Raw genomic sequence first — 22531 nt, forward strand, 5'->3', positions numbered from 1 at the left:
ACGTGGCTCACGTATGAAAAAATCACATGAATCAAATGAAAGCTCATCCCACTGAACTGAATAATGTTGCGTTGTCAAACAAAACTGAAATTTTCAAATAATATCCCTATGCCATTCCTCATTTTGTCAGTTTTTTGGTTATCATCTATTCAGATAGTAGAGTTGTGTGTCACGACATCCAAAAATAACCATATGCCCTGAAAGATAATCAATTAATGATCATATCAGCCAGTCCGCAAAGGAAGAGCTTTACATTGAAAGTTGGCCTGGGATAGTGGGGGCCCAGAATGTCATCTTTTCATGGGCCCCAAAATCTGTGGCAGTGCCCCTCTGCAGTCTGCATACATAAGATTATATTTTCCTCTATAAATCTGTGGCAGTGCCCCTCTGCAGTCTGCATACATAAGATGATCTTTTCCTCTATTTGCAGTGAATCCTTGTTGCTACTTCCCTTGTGAGAACAATGGAGTGTGTGAGAGATTTGGCCTTGAAAGCTACCGGTGTGACTGCACCCGCACTGGCTTCCATGGGGAGAACTGCACTGTTCGTAAGTCAGCTCAACTTTAATTGAAGCAAAACATTTTTTATTTTTTTATTTTTTTGTCACTTTTTTCATTCTTGACTTGAACAGGCCCACATCATGTGATTTGCTGTGACCTACATAGAAAGGTCACTCAGTCAGAGCTTTTTTATTTTATTTAAATGTTATGTTATTTAAATGTATCAATGTCTTGGAAATCCATCAGGGTTGGGCACGATGAGTGCATGACACTTGGTGTCATGCACTCATCGTGCACTCATCGTGCCCGACAATAATAAATCAATCAATCAATTAAAGCTGGCATGAAATATGACTACAGTTCAGTGGGGTTGACAAGTAACCCTGGGTATCCATGAGATCAAAAGATTACAACTTATTAGCATGTCTGATATGATCTGAACAAATCAATGCTTGCGTCCTATACTTTTGTTTCAATCAACACGGTAGTGGTGATGCGAGTTTCTGGAATGCGTAAACATAGACAGGCCACATGAATCAGCTGGCTGGGAAGCTGCACTTCTCAATCTCCATCACGTCTTTTTCTCACAGACGTCAAAGGAATCCAAACACAAGGACAGGGAGTGGCAAATAGGACATTTCAGTAAATGCAAACTCTAGCAAGCTGAGGCTAACCCTAACCCTAAGTGACATTTGACCAACTTTACAGATGACTTAAATTCAATCTTTAATATGAAAACTTCATAAACATGTGGATTACAAATAATATACTTTGTGAATTATTTGGGAGAAAAGTCACTCATTTGCACGCAAAATGTCACTTATTCCGCTCTGATTCTCATCCGAATCAATACTTCAGCCTATCACATGCTGTGTTGCTGTGCACATCTCAGCCTATCACATGATGTGTTGCTGTGCACATCTCAGCCTATCACAAACACATGACTTAACCATCGTCTCTGAAATACTGTTAAAAAATAGGTTACAGAACACTAGTGTTATCCATGTGTGTGTGTGTGTGTGTGTGTGTGTGTGTGTGTGTGTGTGTGTGTGTGTGTGTGTGTGTGTGTGTGTGTGTGTGTGTGTGTGTTTGTGTTTGTGTGTGTGTGCGTCACTGCTCTCTATTAGCTTCAAAAATAGGCTGTGTGGCTCGGTGAATGCGGAGGCCTCAAAAACACATCGTGTGATAGGTTGAAATGTAGACAGCAACACATCATGCGATAGGCTGAAGTTGTAACTTATGGCACATATCAAAGGATGAGAATCAGAGTGGAATAAGTAACATTGTGCGTGCAAATGAGTGAATGACTTTCTCCCCAATAATTCATGAAGTATATAATTTGTAATCCACATGTTTATGAAGTGTTCATATTAAAGATTGAATTTAAGTAATCTGTAAAGTTGGTCAAATGTCACTTATCATCTGGTTCTCACCCCTAGATATAGTATAGTGTAGTCTACCTATCACAGAGCCTCATATCTGCATAAGCTTACTGGAGTTTGCATTTACTGAAATGTCCTATTTTCCCCTCCCTGTCCTCCCTGTATATCCCCTTAAAAAATATATTGATCCGTTTTTAATTTGAGCATTAAAAGTATTTCAAGTCAATTAAATGTTGCTTGAGCAACATGGAAACATGACACTGCAAGTTTCACACCTGCAGAGAGAAGGATTCCTTTGATGTCTGTGAGAAAAAGACGTGATGCAGATTGAGCAGTGCAGCTGAGATTTACAGTATGTTGGGCAAGGTTGCTTAATCAATCAACACTTGCGTTTCAGAAACTCACATAACCCCCACCGTGTTGATTGAAACAGAAGTATAGGAAGCGAGCTTTGACTTGCTCAGCTTATAATCATATAATTATTAATTAACTTTTTTGGCCCATGTGTGGAGAACACACAGGTATCAAAAAGAAGTGAAGTTCGCACACTGCTTCCACTTAACTCACAGTTTATTTGTTAAATCGACGTTTCGGTCGTGAGACCTTCATCAGAATGAAGCACAAAATGACAGAGCACCCAGGGCCTTAGATTCCCGTTTGTCGGGAATGACTTTGCTCACCTCAATGCACGCCTCAATGCACGCGGGTCCTGCACCTCTCTGCAGTCCGGTAGGTGGCGGTAATGCACCTCGAAGCTGGTCTTAGGAGGAACATTCTTAAAGTTTGAAATATCGAAATGCATGCTGAATGGTGTAGGCCAGCGATCCTCAAAGTCCGGACTCCGGTCCGCATCTGGACCCAGACGCCGTCCTATCCGGACCGAGCCCTATAACCTATTGAGAATTGTTACATTTCACGGCGCTTTTCTTTTTTAACCGGCACATGCTTTTCTACCCTTTACGGTACTGGTTTCTCTGCCAGGAAGCTCACAGACCAATGCATGCGCTGTAAATCATCACACGTGATGCTGCTCAGCCAATCAAATATCCGATTAGATTCTGCCCGTTCCAGACGGTTCCAGTGCTGCAGGCGAGAGAGTGTCAGTGACACATGGACGAAGTAGAGGCGAGAGACTCGGAGATATGCGAGCGATGACCGCAAAAACAAAGATTTCGGGTCAAATGGGCGTGGCTACATAAGGTGAATAGAACCCAGATTTCTTGAGGTAAGAGATCAAGGGACCCCATTGAAAATGGCTATGCCAGTTTTTCCCTCGCCAAAATTTAGCCTAAATCTGGAGTGTTATTTAGGCCCCTTCCTGACAAGCTAGCATGACATGGTTGGTACCAATGGATGCCTTAGGCATTCTAGTTTCGGAAGATATCAGTATCTTCACACTTTAAAAATGTCTCCGCTAGACTAGAGCCTCTGAAACACAGTAAAGTTGGTCGCGGATGTGTCTTGCACAAAGGGTACTTATCATTCAGAGGGCAAAATGGCAGGTGCTTGAGCACCACCTGGGGTCTATCTGTGCACGTCCCTGAGTGTAGCCTACTACATCGAGTAGAATGCAGCCGGTGCGGTCCCAGTTTGGAGAAATGGAGAGGAGAGCTGTCTGCTGAGTGTGAATGGGGTCACAAAAAAAACGTAAGAAACAACATTGGGGGCATGAAATGCTTCTGCTCACCTGGCGTAATCCAAGTCTCCACAAGCCCTGAGATGCCAAGTTGACATGAAAAGACATCATTTACACCCTGTTTTTAGCTGAAATATATATAGCCATGTGCAGCTGGAACCTCACTTCTTCTTCTACATCTTCTCATAGCTCGAGCACCTGGCTCCAGTGCAGATTTCAGCTAAAAACAGGGTGTAAATTGATTGATTGATTGATTGATTGATTGATTGCCTTTATTAATCCCACAGTGGGGAAATTTACTCGTTACAGCAGCTCTCACAAGGAAGACATGAAAACAGCTCTAAAAATAAACACAAAAATACAGTAAAATCCAATACACACACTAAAAGATAAGAACAGCAACAATACTTACCAACAACAACTAACAATAGCAACAGCAGCAAAGGCATTAGAATGTAAAGTGCAACACTATAAAGTGCAAAACTATAGCCAGCAGCACACAATAACAATAGTTACCAATAAAAACGACAACAACAACAACAGTGCTATATTGTGCTGAACTATTATTGGATGTTAAAAAATCTGACAGCCGTAGGGACAAAGGACGTGCGGTAGCGCTCCTTCTTACACCGTGGGTGTATCAGTCTGGCACTGAAGGAGCTGCTTAAGGCACCCACAGTCTCATGCAGGGGGTGAGAGGAGTTGCCCCTGATTGTCGTCAGCTTGGCAAGCATCCTTCTCTCACTCACCACTTCAATGGGGTCCAGAGGGCAGGCAGGACCCAGCCAGCCTTTTTCACCAGTCTATTGAGCCTTTTCCTGTCCCTCTCAGTGATCCCTCCTCCCCAGCAGACCACTGCATAGAAGATTGCAGAAGCCACAATAGTGTCATAAAACGTGCTTAAGAGAGACCTGCATACACCAAAGGACCTCAGTCTTCTCAGAAGGTGGAGACGACTTTGGCCCTTCTTGTAGAGGATGTCAGTGTTATTTGACCAGTCCAGTTTATTGTTGAGGTGAACACCCAGGTATTTATAGGTTCCTACCACCTCGATGTCCACTCCCTGGATGTTCACCGGTGATGGAGTTTGGGGCTTCTTCCTTCGGAAGTCAATCACCATCTCCTTTGTCTTACTGGCGTTCAACTGGAGATGGTTATGCTCACACCAGTCAACAAAGTCCTTGATGACCCCCCTATATTCCTGTTCGTCCTCCCCTGATACACACCCAACGATGGCTGTATCATCGGAGAACTGGAGGTGGCAGCTGTTCGTGTGGTGTCTGAAGTCTGCTGTGTACAGGGTGAAAAGGAAAGGGGCAAACACCGTCCCCTGGGGTGCCCCCGTGCTGCACAGCACCACATCAGACACACAGTTAGGCAGCATCACGTACTGTGGCCTGTTGGTGAGGTAGTCGATGATCCATGCAGCTAGGGGGCTCATTTTCAAGTCAATTTGGCATCGCAGTGCTTGTGGAGAATTACACCAGGTGAGCAGTATGGAAGCATTTGATGTATTTTCTTTCTGTTGTTTTTACGGTTTTGCTCATGACCCCATTCACCCTCAGCAGACAGCTACTTGCCTGACTTGCCCGGCTGCATTCTACTGCATGTATTGTACACTGACTGTTAGCAAGTACCTCATATCACCCCACATCAAACCACCACAGCATCTTATGTATTTTCTTTTTGTTTTTTGCTCATGACCCCATTCACACTCAGCAGACAGCTACTTGCCTGACTTGTCCGGCTGCATTCTACCGCATGTATTTAATGTACACTGACTGTCGGCAAGTACCTCATATCACCCCACATCAAAAAAAATCAGAACTATCCCTTGAAAGCTTTTTTGTAATGTCCAAACATTTTCTTTTTAATCTAATGTATATACTCTCTCTGTGTCTGTATAGCGGAGTTCTGGACCAGGATTGGCCTCATGCTGAAACCCAGTCCTGACACGGTCCACTACATCCTCACCCACTTCCACTGGGTCTGGAACAAGATCAACAACTCTTTCCTGAGAGGCACACTCATGAAATTGGTCCTCACATGTAGGTGGCAGCCTGGCTGGGACCAAAACACTGTTGTTTTACATGGTAGAAGGGCGATGAGCAGGAAAAGCATTAGGCTATACAGTGTGAATGCATTGCAGTATAAGTATAGAGAAATCACACACACACTCTGCTTCTGCTCTGATCAAAGTTGTTTTCACTCAACCAATGGAACCACACTGCAGCAGATCAATCAAGATGACTCGCTTACGCCTGATGTCTTTCCACAATTTGCTGCGGTTCTACATGTAAATATTTGGATAGGGCATATTGGTTCTACATGTACATATTTGGATAGGGCATATTGGTTCTACATGTAAATATTTGGATAGGGCATACTGGTTCTACATGTAAATATTTGGATAGGGCATATTGGTTCTACATGTAAATATTTAGATAAGACATATTGGTTCTACATGTAAATATTTGGATAGGGCATATTGGTTCTACATGTAAATATTTGGATAGGGCATACTGGTTCTACATGTAAATATTTGGATAGGGCATACTGGTTCTACATATACATTTTTGGATAGGGCATATTGGTTCTACATGTAAATATTTGGATAGGGCATACTGGTTCTACATGTAAATATTTGGATATGGCATATTGGTTCTACATGTAAATATTTGGATAGGGCATATTGGTTCTACATGTAAATATTTGGATAGGGCATATTGGTTCTACATGTAAATATTTGGATAGGGCATATTGGTTCTACATGTAAATATTTGGATAGGGCATACTGGTTCTACATGTAAATATTTGGATAGGGCATATTGGCAGCAGTTCCGGTCATATCTGTCTTGACGCATGCGGCTGTGGAGATGGGTTGTGACACAGATATTGAGCTCTAGCCTGCTATACACAAGGCATGGTGAGGTAATGTTATTTACAGTATGTGAGAGGCATGGGTTGTTCCCATTTGAAAACCTATACAGGCTCACGGCACATGTTTCGCCCTCTAGAGGCTATCTGATGAAGCCCATGCCATCACCTCACTAAGTGTTACCTAACTGACTGTCTGACTGACCTGAATTTGGCTCGTGATCACTTGTGATGCCCTCGGCTGCGCTGTGAGAAAAAGGATGAGAGGCCAGAAAGGGTTTGCCTGTAGACACAATGGTAGTGTTTGGTATTTAAATAAATTAAATTACAGTGGCACGCAAGCTTGCCCTACTCCGGAGCCACATTGACAAAAAAAAAATCTTTGAAAGAGCCACAATCCAAGTCCCTTTCCTCCCTTTATTTATGTATTTATTCATAAAAAAAAAAAAAATTGTAAGTAGGACTTAAAAGAGCCACAACTACTACCCCTAGAACCTCAGGTTGAGTAGCAGCTGTTCTGATGGTAAACTTTGTGTTTACTGTATGTGTTTGCACAAGATTGCCAAATTGCATTCTATCTATCAATCAATCCATTTATTTTGCATCATCATGATGTAGCCGTAGTAGGTCCACTTTTATCCAGAGTGAACTCCAATGATTGCAGAAGAATACACATCAATTCCTTTACAAGCAACCAGTACCCTATTAATTTGGCCACTTTAAATTTTATAATAATTCTATTATTGCAGCTTCTCTCTCTGAGGCTCTCCAGAGACTCACACCTTGTCTGTGATCAACTGCAGTGCACGCAATGCTTCTACTTCTACTGAGAAACATCATGTTTGTGATGTATGAACTCGATATTATGTCATTATTGCATGTGGAAGGCAATGGATGGATACTACTTCGGTGTGAAAATGTCACATTGTATCCTGTGGTTTCACGCTAGGGTTGACCAAAGTGGATGAAAGTGATTTTCAGACATGACAGCCTGCTTTCTGTGATGCATCAACATAAGCAAAGTCAGATAAGGGAGCTATTATCAGTCACACGCATTATTTGTTTGGTGCAAATCTAGTATTAATTTTAAATGTATTTACTCAACATTGAGAAAAGTGTGTGATCAGTGCATTGCTAGACCCAACTGAGATTCTCCTCCCACAGCGAGATCCGAACTTATTCCAAGCCCTCCGACCTACAACTCCAAATACAATTACCTCAACTGGGAGGCCTACTACAACCACACCTACTACACCCGGATCCTGCCCCCCATACCTAAAGACTGTCCTCTGCCCATGGGAACTAAAGGTGAGAGTCTGTCCAGTGGCCTTTGACCCACATACACAGGGTTCCCACGCAGGTCTGGAAAAGCATTAAAGGAACACTCTGCCCATTTTCAACCAGCTTTGTATCATTAGAACATCAGTAGTATATCAGAAAACTGTAAACTGTTTTGAAGTCTGTCATTTAATTTGACAGTTATTGAGTGTTAAGGTGTGGACCAGTGACCTCACTGGTCCACACTAACTCAAATGAATAACTCATTAACTCAAATCAACTCTCAATAACTGTCAAACTAGATGAATGATGAATAGTTTGACAGTTATTGAGAGGTGATTTGAGTTAATGAGTTATTAATTTGAGTTAGTGTGGACCAGTGAGGTCACTGGTCCACACTTTAACACTCAATAACTGTCAAATTAAATGACAGACTTCAAAACCGTTTACAGTTTTCTGATATACTACTGATGTTCTAATGATACAAAGCTGGTTGAAAATGGGCGGAATGTTCCTTTAAACATTTAATTTGATCATTTCTTGAATAGTTTTGGGAATTTGAAACAAAAAAGCTTGTTGTCGACCTACTTGAGTTAGGTCCAAAAACAACAATAGCGAGCAGACTCAAGAGTCAAGTTCAGCTTAGGTGCAGGGCAAAGGATCAACATTGAAAAAGGAAAAAAGGCCAGCACTCTAGAACAGTGATACTCAACTTGCGGCCCGCAGGCCACATGCGGCCCGCAGGCGCCCCCTGTGTGGCTTGCGATGCAATTGCAAAAAATCACAATCAAAATGTTTTTTACAGTGCACCTGAACGCAACATGCAAGATACCCACTGAATAAGTGTCCAAATGTTCATGTCATTCTGGCCAATACTCCACTTCTCTTATAGCATTTCAGTCTGGAATATGGAATATCTTTCAATAATCTATGATTTAGCTGCTAAATTGTCAAATACCGCAGTCTGCTCGCTACCCAGGCACGTATGTACTTAACCTAACTAACTTAACCTAACTATCCGGTGTGCACAACATTGACAGACTAAACTCCGGCTGACACCCCAAAAACCTACAATCCGCTACAGAAAAATGTATATTGATTGTTTATTAACTGGCCCCTGGCCTTCTATCATTTCACGAAAGTGGCCCCCAGGCGAAGCAAGTTGAGTATCCCTGCTCTAGAATGTCCTTTTAGAATGAACATGTTTCGGCTAACAGCCTTCATCAGTGACGCTTCATCAACAGTGATGAAGGCTGTTAGCTGAAACGTGTTTGTTGTGTCTGCTTGTACATTAAACTCTAAAAGGACATTCTAGAGTGCTGGTCTTTTTTCCTTTTTGGACCTACTTGAGTTCACAGTTTTTGTTGATGTGAAGAATAATGTTCAGATAGAGAGATGCTCTTATTACTCAGCCACTGTCTGCATTATATAAAAAATACCCACCAAAATCAAAGAACATAATAGGGTCTCAGAAAAATATGTTATTTTAAAATGGAAAGCGTGTCGGAACCCCTGCCAATCAGATCAACATATTCTGATATTTGTGGCTGTGAAGAACAATCTTCCTAGTGGGGGCAAGACGCCTATCTGCGTAAATCTGAACAGCAGACAAAATCTTGGTCAAAATCAAAATCAAGGTTTGGGAAAAGTATGGAATTTTGAAAATGTTGAACCCTGCATACAACACAAACGCACGGTTCCGCTCTGGAGGCGTGACGACGTGGAGCTGACACGGTTCTGTCTCTGCAGGAAAGCGTGTTCTCCCAGATCCCAACGTGTTGGCTCAGCGGTGTTTTAGGAGGAGGACATTTAGACCGGACCCCCAGGGAAGCAGTCTGATGTTTGCCTTCATGGCCCAGCACTTCACCCACCAGTTCTTCAAGACCGACTATGCACGTGGACCGTCCTTTACCAAGGCTCTAGGACATGGGGTGAGATGGATCATGCAGTTGGGTGCACAACAGTATCCTAAAACCAGACTCTCATTCCAGCAATAGGCTGTAGAAAAATCTGAAAAGACATGGAATCATTGGTCTCGTTCATAATTTGGTGATTGTAGTCAGATGGGTTTCATTTACTTTCTTTCACCTTAATTTACTTTAATGATGCACAGACATGTACCCCCCCCCCCCAAACAAACAAAACAAAACTGGCTGTTTTTCTGTGTCCCATCCAGGTAGATGCTTCGAATATCTATGGAGATAACCTCATGCGACAGCTACAGCTCCGACTTCATAAAGACGGGAAGATGAAATACCAGGTGGACTGTTAAGCAGCACATTTACATTGAGATCTTTAGGCATTGACCGTCACTAATCCAGTGCCACTTCCAATGAGTGCAACAATATGGGCCCATTTCACAGCAGCCCTTTTGAGGTGGTAAAAGCAGTAAGTCAGTAGGCTATTTGAGGCAGTCGTGCACATCCAAACAAACGTAAAGCAGGTGCAGGAACCAAACACAGTGTACTGTGTTTGGTTCCTGCACCTGCTTTAAGTTTGTTTGTTTTACGTATGAAAATTGGATGGCTAAATAAAAAGGTAAATTGGAGCTTCAGTGTGCAGACCTTCCCATTTTTAAATAAAGCAGCGGTATGCTAATACCATTAATTATGCTTCCATTCTGTTTAGGTGTTCCAGTGGCAGGTGCCCTCATTAATGCTAATGATTACACCAGTGTTATTTCCTGCTTTACCACCTCCAAAGGTTGCGGTGAAGTGTGACATTCTATAGGCATAAAGAGTGATACAAGAGGGCTAAGAATAGGCCCTTTTCACATGTGGCCATTTTGTGTTGAAAAGGCAGGATAAACACAGGTGCAAGCAAAACAGTAATGAGGGTTTCCAACTTCCAATCATGGAACCCCCAGTTCCCCTCCCCCTGAACAGGTGCACCTACTGACTAGTCTCTTAAATCAGACGCGTTGGGTCCCGCAATTTGCAAATGTTTCCGCCTACCCGTCTGTACGTCATAGAGGAGAAAGTTGTCAAAACGGAAATAAGGCGGGACATCTGCTAATTTCTCCAATCACCTTGTTTTTTCCCCTTTGGAAGATAACAACTTCCTCTGGCCAAATTTTAACGGGCTAAAGTGCAGACTATTCAAACGTTGTTGAAGAGATAGACTGGCTTGAGAGACTACCTTCTGACCAGAGGGGGCACTGGTGCACCGACCTTAATCCGGCTTCCCACCTGTAGACACGGCCAATTGTGCCTGTATGGACGCCCGACCAAGCCGGAGGTAACACGGGGGCTCAACCCTGTGACCCTTGTGTTGGTAGACAGGAACTCTACCACTGCACTACCCGGACTCCCCAAATATCTGTTGAATCTCATAACCTCACCGAAACCCTCCAAATACTTCCCTCACATTTGAATAACTGTGTTTGTGCGTCCGCAGCTAATACATGGTGAGGTGTTCCCCCCGAGTGTAGTTGATGTCCCCATAGCCATGAACTATTCCAATGAGACACCCATGGAGAAACGTCTGGCCCTGGGTCACGAGCTGTTTGGCGCTGTGCCGGGCCTCGCCATGTACTCCACCATATGGCTGAGGGAGCACAACCGAGTCTGTGACCTCCTGAAGGACGAGCATCCCACCTGGGATGATGAGCAGCTCTTCCAGACCACCAGACTCATCATCATTGGTGAGGATGGAGTTTTCTTTTGTTTTTAGCATACATGAAAAAAGACCGGGGCAGCAGGGGGAAATTGGCCAAGTACAGTTCGGGAGAAAATGGGGGTAAATCAGAAAAAAAATGAACAGCTGGGAAGCAGTTCTATAAATTAATGAAACATTTAAACCTCTCAATTTCTAGAAGGGCTGGTTATAGTGATGTCAGATGAAGGGCATACAAATGAATTGCACCAGTAATCAGGTGGTGAACAAAAAAATAAGAATCAATGATTTGAAAAAAGTGTGAAAAATGTCCAAACCTTTGACTGGTGCTGTACATACCCTGTACTTTCACTGAGTAGGCTACTAATTGTTCTCATTCTGAATTTCATTAAATCTGTTCTGTTTGATTTCATTTCGAATGGATGTTATCTTCTTTAAAAGGTCAGTTTAATGAGTGACATCACCTGATGACTGTGACAGTATTCAAACAACCACAGATTGAGCCATCTATCTATCTATGTATGTGTTTCCCCAGGGGAGATCATCCAGATCATAATCGAAGAGTACGTGCAGCAGCTTAGTGGCTATCATCTGCATCTGAAGTTTGACCCGACCCTCCTCTTTGACGCGCAGTTCCAGTACAGCAACCGCATCGCCCTGGAGTTCGCCCAGCTCTACCACTGGCACCCACTCATGCCCGACAGCTTTCTCATCGACGGAGATGAAATCCCCTACCCCCAGTTTGTTTACAACACCTCAATCCTCACAGAATACGGGGTGGAGAAACTGGTGGATGCCTTCTCTCGTCAGCCCGCAGGACAGGTAGTACAGGACAGGTGTTATGCCCAATACTACATCCCCGGCGAGAATAGGAATATTTTGGGCTGTTTTGACTTTTTTTTTTTAAACAGGGGGGATGCAAATCTCGGCAAGTACCAACTGTCGAGATTTGCATCCCCCTAATTTTAAGCACCAAAGTCGGCCTCCATAAACCGGGAGAGAACCCCACTCCTGGAGGTCACCTCTACCCAGATTTTAAGCACCAAAGTCATCCACCATGAGCCAGGACAGACCCCCCAGTCCTGGAGGTCACCTCTACCTGGATTTTAAGAATCAAAGTCGGCCTCCGGGACCCAGGGGAGTCCCCCACCCTCCAGCTTCTACCCCGATTTAAGACAAAACACCTCAAAATAGGGTGAAATAACATTCATAAACTATAGACGTCAGATCATTTCTCATCATTGATGAACACGCACAAAGACGATTACCATATCATTTATTAATTATATTATTATATCATTTTTACACAGTATGTTGCTGTATAAATCATTACAATGTACTCCTGCAATTCTCGGCGGGGATGCAGAATTTGGTCAAATTTGTGTCTGTATAGGACGTCCTTCATGTGATAGAGAGATGCTAAAACGTTTTTCTGTCTCTCAGATCGGGGGTGGTAAAAATTCTCACCCAGAACTGCTAATGGTGACGGACTTAGCCCTCAAAGCGTCCAGAGCAGCGCGTATTCAGCCCTACAACCAATACAGGAAGAAGTTTAACCTCAAGCCCTACACCTCTTTCTCTGAATTCACTGGTGAGCGGGACCAAGCTTATAAATATAATTTGCTTTTTTTACAGAGCTGGGCGAGAATTCAAGGAGAAACCCTCTTTGCATCCTCACCTGAGGACTTCTTAGCTGACCTCTGATCCATGCATGATGGCTGTTGGTGCATTTAGCTCTGATAACATTTTTGACTTGACTGCAGGTCTGTTGAAATGAGAAGTGTGAAATGTTATTCTGTTAGTGATGCTGCATGAACACTTTCAAACCACACGGAGTCCTCTATGTTGCACCATAGGACTCTAGGAGATGTTTAGTGGCGACCAGCAGCTCTATAAGGTCACCATCCTGCATTTCGGAAATTCGCACATGTGGTCGCAGCTATTGCGAATTCACGCTTGTTCCTCTTCTCATTGTTTCTTCTTCATCCGTTCTTTAAGGGACAGATGGTTTACTCATTCTGCAACCTAGTTTAACAACTTCCTTGCCATCTCATACTGTAGGCGCTGATTTGCAGTTTGGCAGCACACACCATATTAATTGTTCCTCATATTTTAAAGAGTGACTTTGTTTGTGACTCATCACATCATGTGACTCATCACATCATGTGACTAGTCCCTATTAAAAGTAATTTGTAGACTAGTTCTAAGTTTTCATCTTCTCTCATGTTTGTCTTTTCCAAACAGATGACGAGGAGATAGCCAGAGATTTAGAGGAGCTCTACGGTGATATTGACGCCTTGGAGTTTTACTCTGGCCTGATTCTGGAGAAGCCTCGCCCTGACTGCATATTTGGCGAGGGCGTGGTGGAGATGGGTGCTCCCTTCTCCCTGAAAGGCCTGATGGCAAACCCCATCTGCTCCCCTCAGTACTGGAAGCCCAGCACCTTTGGAGGAGAGACAGGCTTCAACATAATCCAAACGGCCACTCTGGAGAAGCTGGTGTGCCAAAACACCAAGTGGTGTCCGTTGGTGAGCTTCCACGTTCCACGCAACGAGGAGGAGGCGAGGACAAGGAAACCATCCACTGAACTTTAATGATTGTTGGCCCCAGTGATCTGTGATTTTACTCATGTTATTGTAGGATTTCTCGCTATTTGTTTACTACTGATTTTGGATTACGGACCTCGGACTTGGCATTCACAGCCTCGTGCCTACGACCGAATCACAGCAGTGCCGATATTAGCCAACAACCGCACTCCCTCTCGTGTGATATTGCTTAAATATCGTCACTATTATATAGTACTCTAGTACTCTAATATATAGTCATGTCTAATGTAATAAATAACCTACGTAAAGGTCTAGTATTTGCCCATATTAATATTTGTAGTATAAGAAATAAAACTCATTAACTCTTTTTTTTCAGTTAAATAATATAGATATACTGGCAGTTTCAGAAACGCATTTATTCAGTTCTTTTGATTTGGATGTAAATATTGATGGCTTTTCCATGTATAGAAAGGACAGAAATAGGTTTGGGGGTGGTGTTGCTATTTTTATTCATGAACATTTTCCTGTAAAAATGAGGAAAGATCTTATGGTGGAGGACATTGAAGCAATTTGTGAGCTTTTTGTGATCGACCACATTTTAATCTCTAAACTTATCTCTTATGGTTTTAAACCCTCTGAAATTTGATGGTTTAGGAGTTATTTGTCTGACAGGTCACAGAGAGTATTTTTTAATGGTTCGTTATCAGATAGTAGGGTCTTGAAACACGGTGTCCCCCAAGGGAGCTGCCTTGGGCCTTTGCTGTTTTTAATTTTCACTAATGATATGCCTTATGTACTGAACAAGGCTAAGATGGCTATGTATACGGATGATTCTGCGCTTTAGTTTGCGGTCTCTACATGCATAGAGCTCAACCAAGTTCTGTCTGAAGAGCTGGTAATTTTATACAATTGGATCAAGGCAAATAAACTCATACTCAATATATATAAAACTATGTGTACAATTGTTGGTTCTAATCATACATTGTCAGACAATCCTAAAATGAGCTTACTAATAGAAGGTCAAACTATCCAGCAAGTAAAAACTGTGAAGCTTCTTGGACTTTGGCTTGATAGCTCACTGTGGTGGTCTGAGCACATCAAAAGGGTGGTTGCCAAGACGGGTAGAGCAGTCGCCATTACTAGAAAGTGTGCATCATTTGTTTCACCATTATTACTTCGCCAAGTTGTTTCTTCATTAGTTCTGTATCATTTGGATTATTGCTCTGTGGTATGGTCATCTGCATCTAAGTGTCTACTAGGGAAGTTACAAATAGCACAAAACAAGGCAGCAAGGCTGCTCCTGGGGTGCTCCCCCAGGTCTAGCGTAGCTGACATGCATAATTACTATGTCATGGCTTAGTGTTGAGAAAAGGCTAAAGGCTAGGGTTTGATATTGGCTTTTTTACCGATATCCGATAATGTCCAACTCTTAATTTCCTATACCGATATCAACCGATACCGATATAAGCTGGCTTTTTTTCCACCAAAATTTCAGGTAACAAGTTACATAATGTAGCTTAATGTAGCTGAAGAGTTTAATATATAATATGCATGTTGTGTTAAAGTGATAAGTGTTATTGGGGCAGTGGTGGCCCAACGGTTAGAGATGCGAGCTTGTGACCAGAAGGTCGTTGGTTCCATCCCCAGGACTGGCAGGATAAATCTGGGTGGGGAAAGTGAAAAGGCAGCGCTTTCCCATCCCTCATTACCACCACTGAGGTGCCCTTGAGCAAGACCCTTAACCCCAACCGCTCCAGTGGAGCTGCTCAGTGGCCAACAGATCAGACTGTGGTTGTACTGGTCAGCTTCCAGGTATGGATGTGTGCGTGAATGTGAACAGGGCACTCCTGAAAAAGAGAGCATTGCTCTCAGTGTGACTCCCCCTGTATTAAAAAAAACAAAAAAACAATCGGCATGAAAACCGATACCGATATTCTCCGATATGATATCGATATGATTTTGTATGCTAATATCGGCCGATAATATCGGTAGGCCGATAATATCGGACATCCCTACTAAAGGCCAACCTACTCATATTTTTTCAGAGGGTTATTCAAAGTTAAACTCCCAAATTTATTTGCAATAACATAATTTATAGTTCAGTGATTCACACACACTCTACCAGATGGGCGAGTGGTGGTCAGATGACTTTATACCTACACCAAAAACCAACTCCATGAAGAAAACTGTTATATGCAGGTCCATAGCCACTTGGAATTGTCTACCACAGGATGCTTAGAGCCCATCTACACTCACACACACTATCACACAAGCAAACTATGGTTTTGGTTATCACATCACTTTTCCATTCATGATTTGTTTTCTATAAGTCGTACTGACCAAATGTTATTTTCTGTCTTACTGGCCAGCTAGATAGCTAGCTGACCATGCTAATGTTTGTCTTAGCCTAGATGTGTTGCTTATTCGGTCTTTTATTCTTTTACTCTGTGTTTTTGTATTTTAATTATTGTGTGTCATGTAATGTATATTTTGTCTTGGAACACCAGGAAGACTAGCTGTCGTCTAGGCGGCAGCTATGGGGATCCTTTTAATAAACAAATGAACAAATGAATAACAAATGTGTCCCTCTTTAAAGGCCTATCTAGCAACATTTGACCCTTCCAGTGTAGGCCTAGTCATTCTTTAGTGTAGTAGGCCTAGTCATTCTTTAGTGTAGGCCTAGTCATTCTTTAGTGTAGGCCTAGTCATTCTTTAGTGTAGTAGGCCTAGTCATTCTTTAGTGTAGACCTAGTCATTCTTTAGTGTAGGCCTAGTCATTCTTTAGTGTAGGCCTATTCATTATTTAGTGTAGGCCTAGTCATTCTTTAGTGTAGGCCTATTCATTCTTTAGTGTAGGCCTAGTCATTCTTTAGTGTAGGCCTAGTCATTCTTTAGTGTAGTAGGCCTAGTCATTCTTTAGTGTAGGCCTAGTCATTCTTTAGTGTAGGCCTAGTCATTCTTTAGTGTAGGCCTAGTCATTCTTTAGTGTAGGCCTAGTCATTCTTTAGTAGGCCTAGTCATTCTTTAGTGTAGGCCTAGTCATTCTTTAGTGTAGGCCTAGTCATTCTTTAGTGTAGGCCTATTCATTCTTTAGTGTAGGCCTAGTCATTCTTTAGTGTAGGCCTAGTCATTATTTAGTGTAGGCCTAGTCATTCTTTAGTGTAGTAGGCCTAGTCATTCTTTAGTGTAGGCCTAGTCATTATTTAGTGTAGGCCTAGTCATTATTTAGTGTAGGCCTAGTCATTCTTTAGTGTAGTAGGCCTAGTCATTCTTTAGTGTAGTAGGCCTAGTCATTCTTTACTTTAGGCCTAGTCATTCATGTTCATATCTAAACACTTTTTTGCCTTCCCCATTATCTTTTGAAAATTAAATGGTAAAATTGCTACTAAAGGCCATGTTTATTGATTACAGCGGATACAGTTCTTTCAGTCATTCACACTGTGAACAAATGACTTATTGTGATTACTTTTATTAGAATTTCCAGATATTTCCATATAATTGTTAGATTCATGCTTTGCAACTCTGAAATATGAAATATTGTTGATTATTTCCTCCTCTTATCTAAGTCCCTTCACATTGATCGTTATTTTCCATTTATGCAAGTAAACATGTTGTGATAATGTTACCCCCAGGGTCAGAGGCAGGGTCGGACTGGGACTAAAAAACGGCCCTGGACTTTTCTACCCAGACCAGCCCACCTCAACCAGCCCGCGGCGCAGATACTCCGCAACCCCCGCCCCATCGACGCGCAAGCCAAAATTCGGAGGGGGCAACAAAAAATTTGACGGTAACCTTAGCTCACAGCCGAAATTTTGGGCTGTTTTTATAAAATGTTGGTCGTCTGAAGCCAGATTTAGAGGAATATCTAAAAAAAAAAAAAAGGCATTCCCAAAGTGGGACGCTGGGATTCACTGTCAATTTTTTTTTATTTTTTTGCTTGGTCAAGCGGACCACCAGCCCACCGGCCCACCGGGATTTGTCCCGGTGCTCCCGATGGCCAGGCCAACTATGGTCAGAGGTCATGTCTGAGTTACGATAAAAAATCTTCAGTGAGGATATTGATGAGTCAGTATTGTCTAATGTGTATGTATAGCCCCTCTTAACGTCCTTTGGTTTCAATAAAGATGTAACAGTCAGTAGCTTGATGCAAGAAAAACAACAGGTCTCCTCAACAGGCCATAATATACAGTCACAAATTGCAATGTTTTCTGACTAAGTACAACATCTATCCGTGGCTGTTTTGCTTCAAGGCTATACACCTCATCATAACTTATTACATAATATGAATCAGAATAAACCAACTGAGGAATGACTCCTACTGTACAAAAATGTAAACCCATGTATACACAAACAACAGATTGTTACCACACATCTACATTTTCTCTTCCATGTTTCAGTATTAAAATAAAGAATGGTACAACAGAAAGTAAGAATAGTACAGGCTACCCTTCCATCTATTTTACAGTCAAACGTGTTAGTATGTTGCTACATAACAGTAATTAATGTAGCGATTACCGGAGGTGATACAGAGAGTGCTGTGTATGAAATACACATTTACATAAAGACGTGGACAGTAATATCCTTCAGGTGAATTCATCTAATAGCTTGTGTCTTTTTGGTAGAGATCATCTCAGAAGATTTTTTCACAAGACCCATTTTCCTCACCACAGAAGAGGTCAGAAAAAGCAGATGGTAAACAGTCACTATACAGTAGGAGATGAGTTGTCCATCAGGTTCGGTCATATCAGGATGTTTTGGACTTTTTACTCTTGACGCTCTACTTACCCTGACGCATTCTGGCGGCTGATTGGTCATTCTCCTGACTGTTTGCTAACGGGGAACTGAATAGAGGCGTGGCCACCGAAGCGGTATTAGAGATGGAGTTAATGTGAGTGCTGGTAGCCACTGCCACCGTAGCAGTGGCCGCCGGGTAAAAGTGGACATCCACGGCGACCGTAGTGAGCCCCAGGGAGACGTGGTGAGAGAGGAGGAGCGGGGGGTTCCCATGGGAGACGCTAAGGCTGTGGTGGACGGGCGCCGCTAACGACTCGGTGGCGGTCTGGAGGGTCAGAGAGGAGCGCAGGCCCGCCTCGCGCCCAGGTGGCGGAGGGGAGGGGGTGGGCGAGTGGGAGGGCAGGGGTGAGAGAGGGGGAAGGGCGCCCTGGCACCCGGGCGGCGGGGGGGAGAGCAGGGGCGACAGAGGGGGCAGGACGTCCGGGCACAGGCCCTGGTTGTCCCCTCCGCCGCTGGCCCAGTCCTCCACACACTGCAGTTGGATGCTGGGCTGGGACAGGCTGCAGCGCTTCTCCTCGAGGGAAGAATCGATCTGAAACAGGTATGCACCAGAGACCTTTAATACAGATAGAGACACCCCCAACTTCCAGTCACTTCCTGTACGGTATCTGTGCCACGGAGGTTTCGCCACTGTCTGTACGCCCCCTTAGACTGGTCAGCTAATGAAGTTTCATACCACTTACAGACAGCCAATCATAAGCGCCCATTTAGGAGACCGGAACAGTACCATTTCTTACAATTGGCGGAGCCTGGGGTGGGATGTTTCTATCTAATATTAAAGGTCTCTGCTATGCACTCCTATTATGATTGTGCATTTGGGTGTCAGTCACAAATTCACAATGGCATGGGACAAAAGTTCAGTTGCATTTCACCCTGTTCACCCTGTTGCGTGTTTGTTTGTCAATATGCAATACAAATGTATAATTTCATAGTTTAATCAGTTGCCCCCAAAAAGGACCAAAAGGCTCCTAAAGACCGGAAAAAAAGAACAGGAACATGTATTTATTGAAATGTATTTACCCTGGCGTGTGTGTAATTCTAAGTTATCTAACCTCTGTATCAAGAATGGGATCCGGGTAGGTCTCCACAGTGACAGAGTGGTCATCCAGGGCGGGTTGGGTGTCCTCTTGGAGGTCCTCAGACGTGGGCTCCATCTGCACGGTGACCAGGCTGGGGGGGCTGGGCGGTCTGGCACGGGTGTCTGACGTGTTGGGGCTCTGCTCGATCACCGCCACACACTCGTCGTCTTCAAAAGCTCTGGACGAGACGCACGGCACTTTGTGCTTTAATGAGTCATTTACACAGCGGTTAAAAAAAACACACACAATAGAGAGGCAAAGTGAACGTCACTTCCTGCTTCAGCACTGTACCAGAGATTTTCTTCCGCAATTTATTTTCCCATAGACATTTTGTAAAATGCTTATAAAAATAGTTTTACTTGGTCAAACCAAACGGTTCAGTTATATTTAGAATCGGGAGAGACCATAGAACATTTCACTCGGACCAAAACGTAAAAAAAAAACATCGGAAAAATATTTTCTTTCAACCCGTTTTTGTCTTACGTTTTGGTCTGAGTTAAATGTTATGCGATCTCTTCTGTTTCTAAATATAGCTGAACCGTTTGGTTTGAACAAGTACCGGTACAACTATTTTTATAAGCATTTTACGAAATGTCTATGGGAAAATAAATGGCGGATGAAAATCTCTGGTACAGTGCTGAAGCAGGAAGTGACGTTCCACTTTGGCTCTCTATAGAGAGCCAAAGTGGAACGTCACTTCCTGTAATAACACAAACCTTCCCAAAATCTTGGATGCACTTGTTTTTAACGGGTTATTCATCCTTTACTGTCATGGTCATTTTTGTTGTTTTGTCTGGGTTTGTTTTGCTTTATCCTTGTAATCTCGACAACATTGTAAATGAGGGCCACCCATAATAATTTCTATGATAAATAAATAAAGGTTGAATTGACAGAATTGTTAAGAACTGAATGATTTGTAACAGAGTATTTACCTGTTCTCATATGTTCTGCCTGCGGCCCGGCGTTCAGTGTGTCGTATGGGGATGCCTAGGTTCCTCTGAGCTGTGGAGAACATTTAAAAGCTTTAATAACAATTTGCAGGACTTTGCGGTTTTAAACCGGTTGAGTTTAGTGTGAAATAGGTGTGCTATTTAGTTTATAGTTTTAGTTTATATTATATTATTATTATAGCATAGGCTATATTACAAAAAGCAAACTATCAAAACAAAAACTACCGGAAGAGAATCGCCAAAGAAAGAAAGGTGAGCTAAAAAAAAGCCCAAGATGAGTTTATATCAAAACCTCAACAAGGTACTAATTAAGTTGAAAACATTGAAAGTTCAGTAATAATGAGAATGCAATTACTGAAATGTAGGTGACCTGCTCGGCTCGCGGGCGCAGGCTCGTTCTTCTGGACCAGTGAATAGAAGGCCATGGTGATGAAGATGAAGGCCAGAGAAACGCCCACTCCCACCACAATGGGGATGTCATGTTTCTCAAGTACTGGCAGCCAAGAGGGAGACTGCTGTGTCACTCTGGCATGCAAGAGATCAACACATATACAAAAGTGACACCTTAACGATCTACAGTATTTTTGCTACAAACAATGAAAAGTCCTGGTTGGAAATGTTTGGAAGGGTTTTCTGACCATGTGAAACACTCCCACAAAACAGTGTTTGGTCTTAGAAACTTTCTTCGCCTACCTGGGGGCATTGCTGGTCATAGGGGACAGGGAGGTGTTCCTCTTCAGCCACTCTGTGAGCTCGGTGTCATTGGCAGAATTGGCTGACTGCACTGGGCGAGCCTGCTGGCTAGCGTTTGGATGGCCCTGATCTGACGTGGTGACCTGACGGACAACTGGAACCTCAGGCTCTGAGGTAGACGGGCTGGAGCGCTCATCAGCAGGACGGGCGGTCGAGGCAGAGGGTTGGAGCTGGAGAGGGGTGCTCGGTTGGATTTGGGGTGGAAGAGGCTCCGTTTGTGTCGGTGGAGGTGGCGTGTGGAGTGGCTCAAGTTGGGTTGTAAGTGATTGAAGAGTTGGAGGAAGTGGAGATATGGTTAAAGGTGGTTGGGGCTCTGTTGGAGAAGGATGTTCCTGGATTCTGGACTGCTGAGGCTTGGTGAGTGGAGACTGATTTGGGTGTGGCGAAGGTTGAGGTTGTGCTTGTGTGGAAGGTGGATGATGAGGTGAAGGTGGCTGAAGATGTGACAGGGGAAAAGGACTTTGGGTGGAGGGTTCTTGAGGATGAGTTTGAGATAGTTGTGAGAGGGTTGATGAAAGCTGGCGACTGGCGTTTTGATCTAGGAGTTGGTCTTGGTATTGTTGCAGCTTGGTTTGTGAAGGCTGGGTCAATGCTGTGTCAGTGAGAGGAACTACCATTTCACTGGGTGGAGACACAGCGAGGACATCGGAGAGCCGGGATTCAAGCTTCACGGATTGGTTCGGCGGTTCAGCAAATTGTGCACGCGAACGCGATGATACTTTTGTCAAATGGGATAGACTTTGGGAGAGCAGGATGCTTGTAACCAAAAGCTGATTGCTGACCACTGGTGTTTGACTGTGTGCTATCGGTGGTTCAGTGCTTGAGATGAAATGAGGAGCGCTGTTCATTGTCGACTGTGTGAGGAGTTCTACTGACTGGAAGTTCAGATAAGGAGGAGGTGGCAACATAGGAGGCTGCATCTGTGTGACTATGGGCTGAGACGGATTGGTGGTGGGCTGATTCGGTGGCTGTTGTGAAGAATGAGGATCCGGTGACTTTGGTGGCTTCTTTGGCCCAACCATGGTTCCCCTTGGAGATGGAGAGAAAGTGATAAGCCTTTTTGTGTTAGCACTGCAATGTGATCCAGGGCCTGGAAATAGAGAAAACAATGGTCAGTTAAT

At 43.4% G+C, this 22531-nt stretch overlaps 1 protein-coding gene across 1 annotated transcript; it reads left to right on the forward strand.

Annotated features, from left to right (window-relative positions):
• Positions 1–432: 432 nt before the first annotated feature.
• ptgs1 (prostaglandin-endoperoxide synthase 1) lies at positions 433–13882 on the forward strand (the record flags this gene model as incomplete). Its single annotated transcript, XM_083645240.1, has 9 exons — positions 433–547; positions 5426–5566; positions 7560–7703; positions 9423–9604; positions 9850–9933; positions 11070–11316; positions 11824–12110; positions 12732–12879; positions 13533–13882. Exons 2-9 carry the CDS (start codon positions 5452–5454, stop codon positions 13880–13882), a joined length of 1557 nt encoding a protein of 518 aa, XP_083501366.1. The 5' UTR covers positions 433–547; positions 5426–5451.
• Between the last annotated feature and the right edge of the window lie 8649 nt (positions 13883–22531).

Source organism: Poromitra crassiceps (assembly GCF_964638095.1).
Source record: "Poromitra crassiceps genome assembly, chromosome: 10".
Classification (NCBI taxonomy): Eukaryota; Metazoa; Chordata; class Actinopteri; order Beryciformes; family Melamphaidae; genus Poromitra; species Poromitra crassiceps.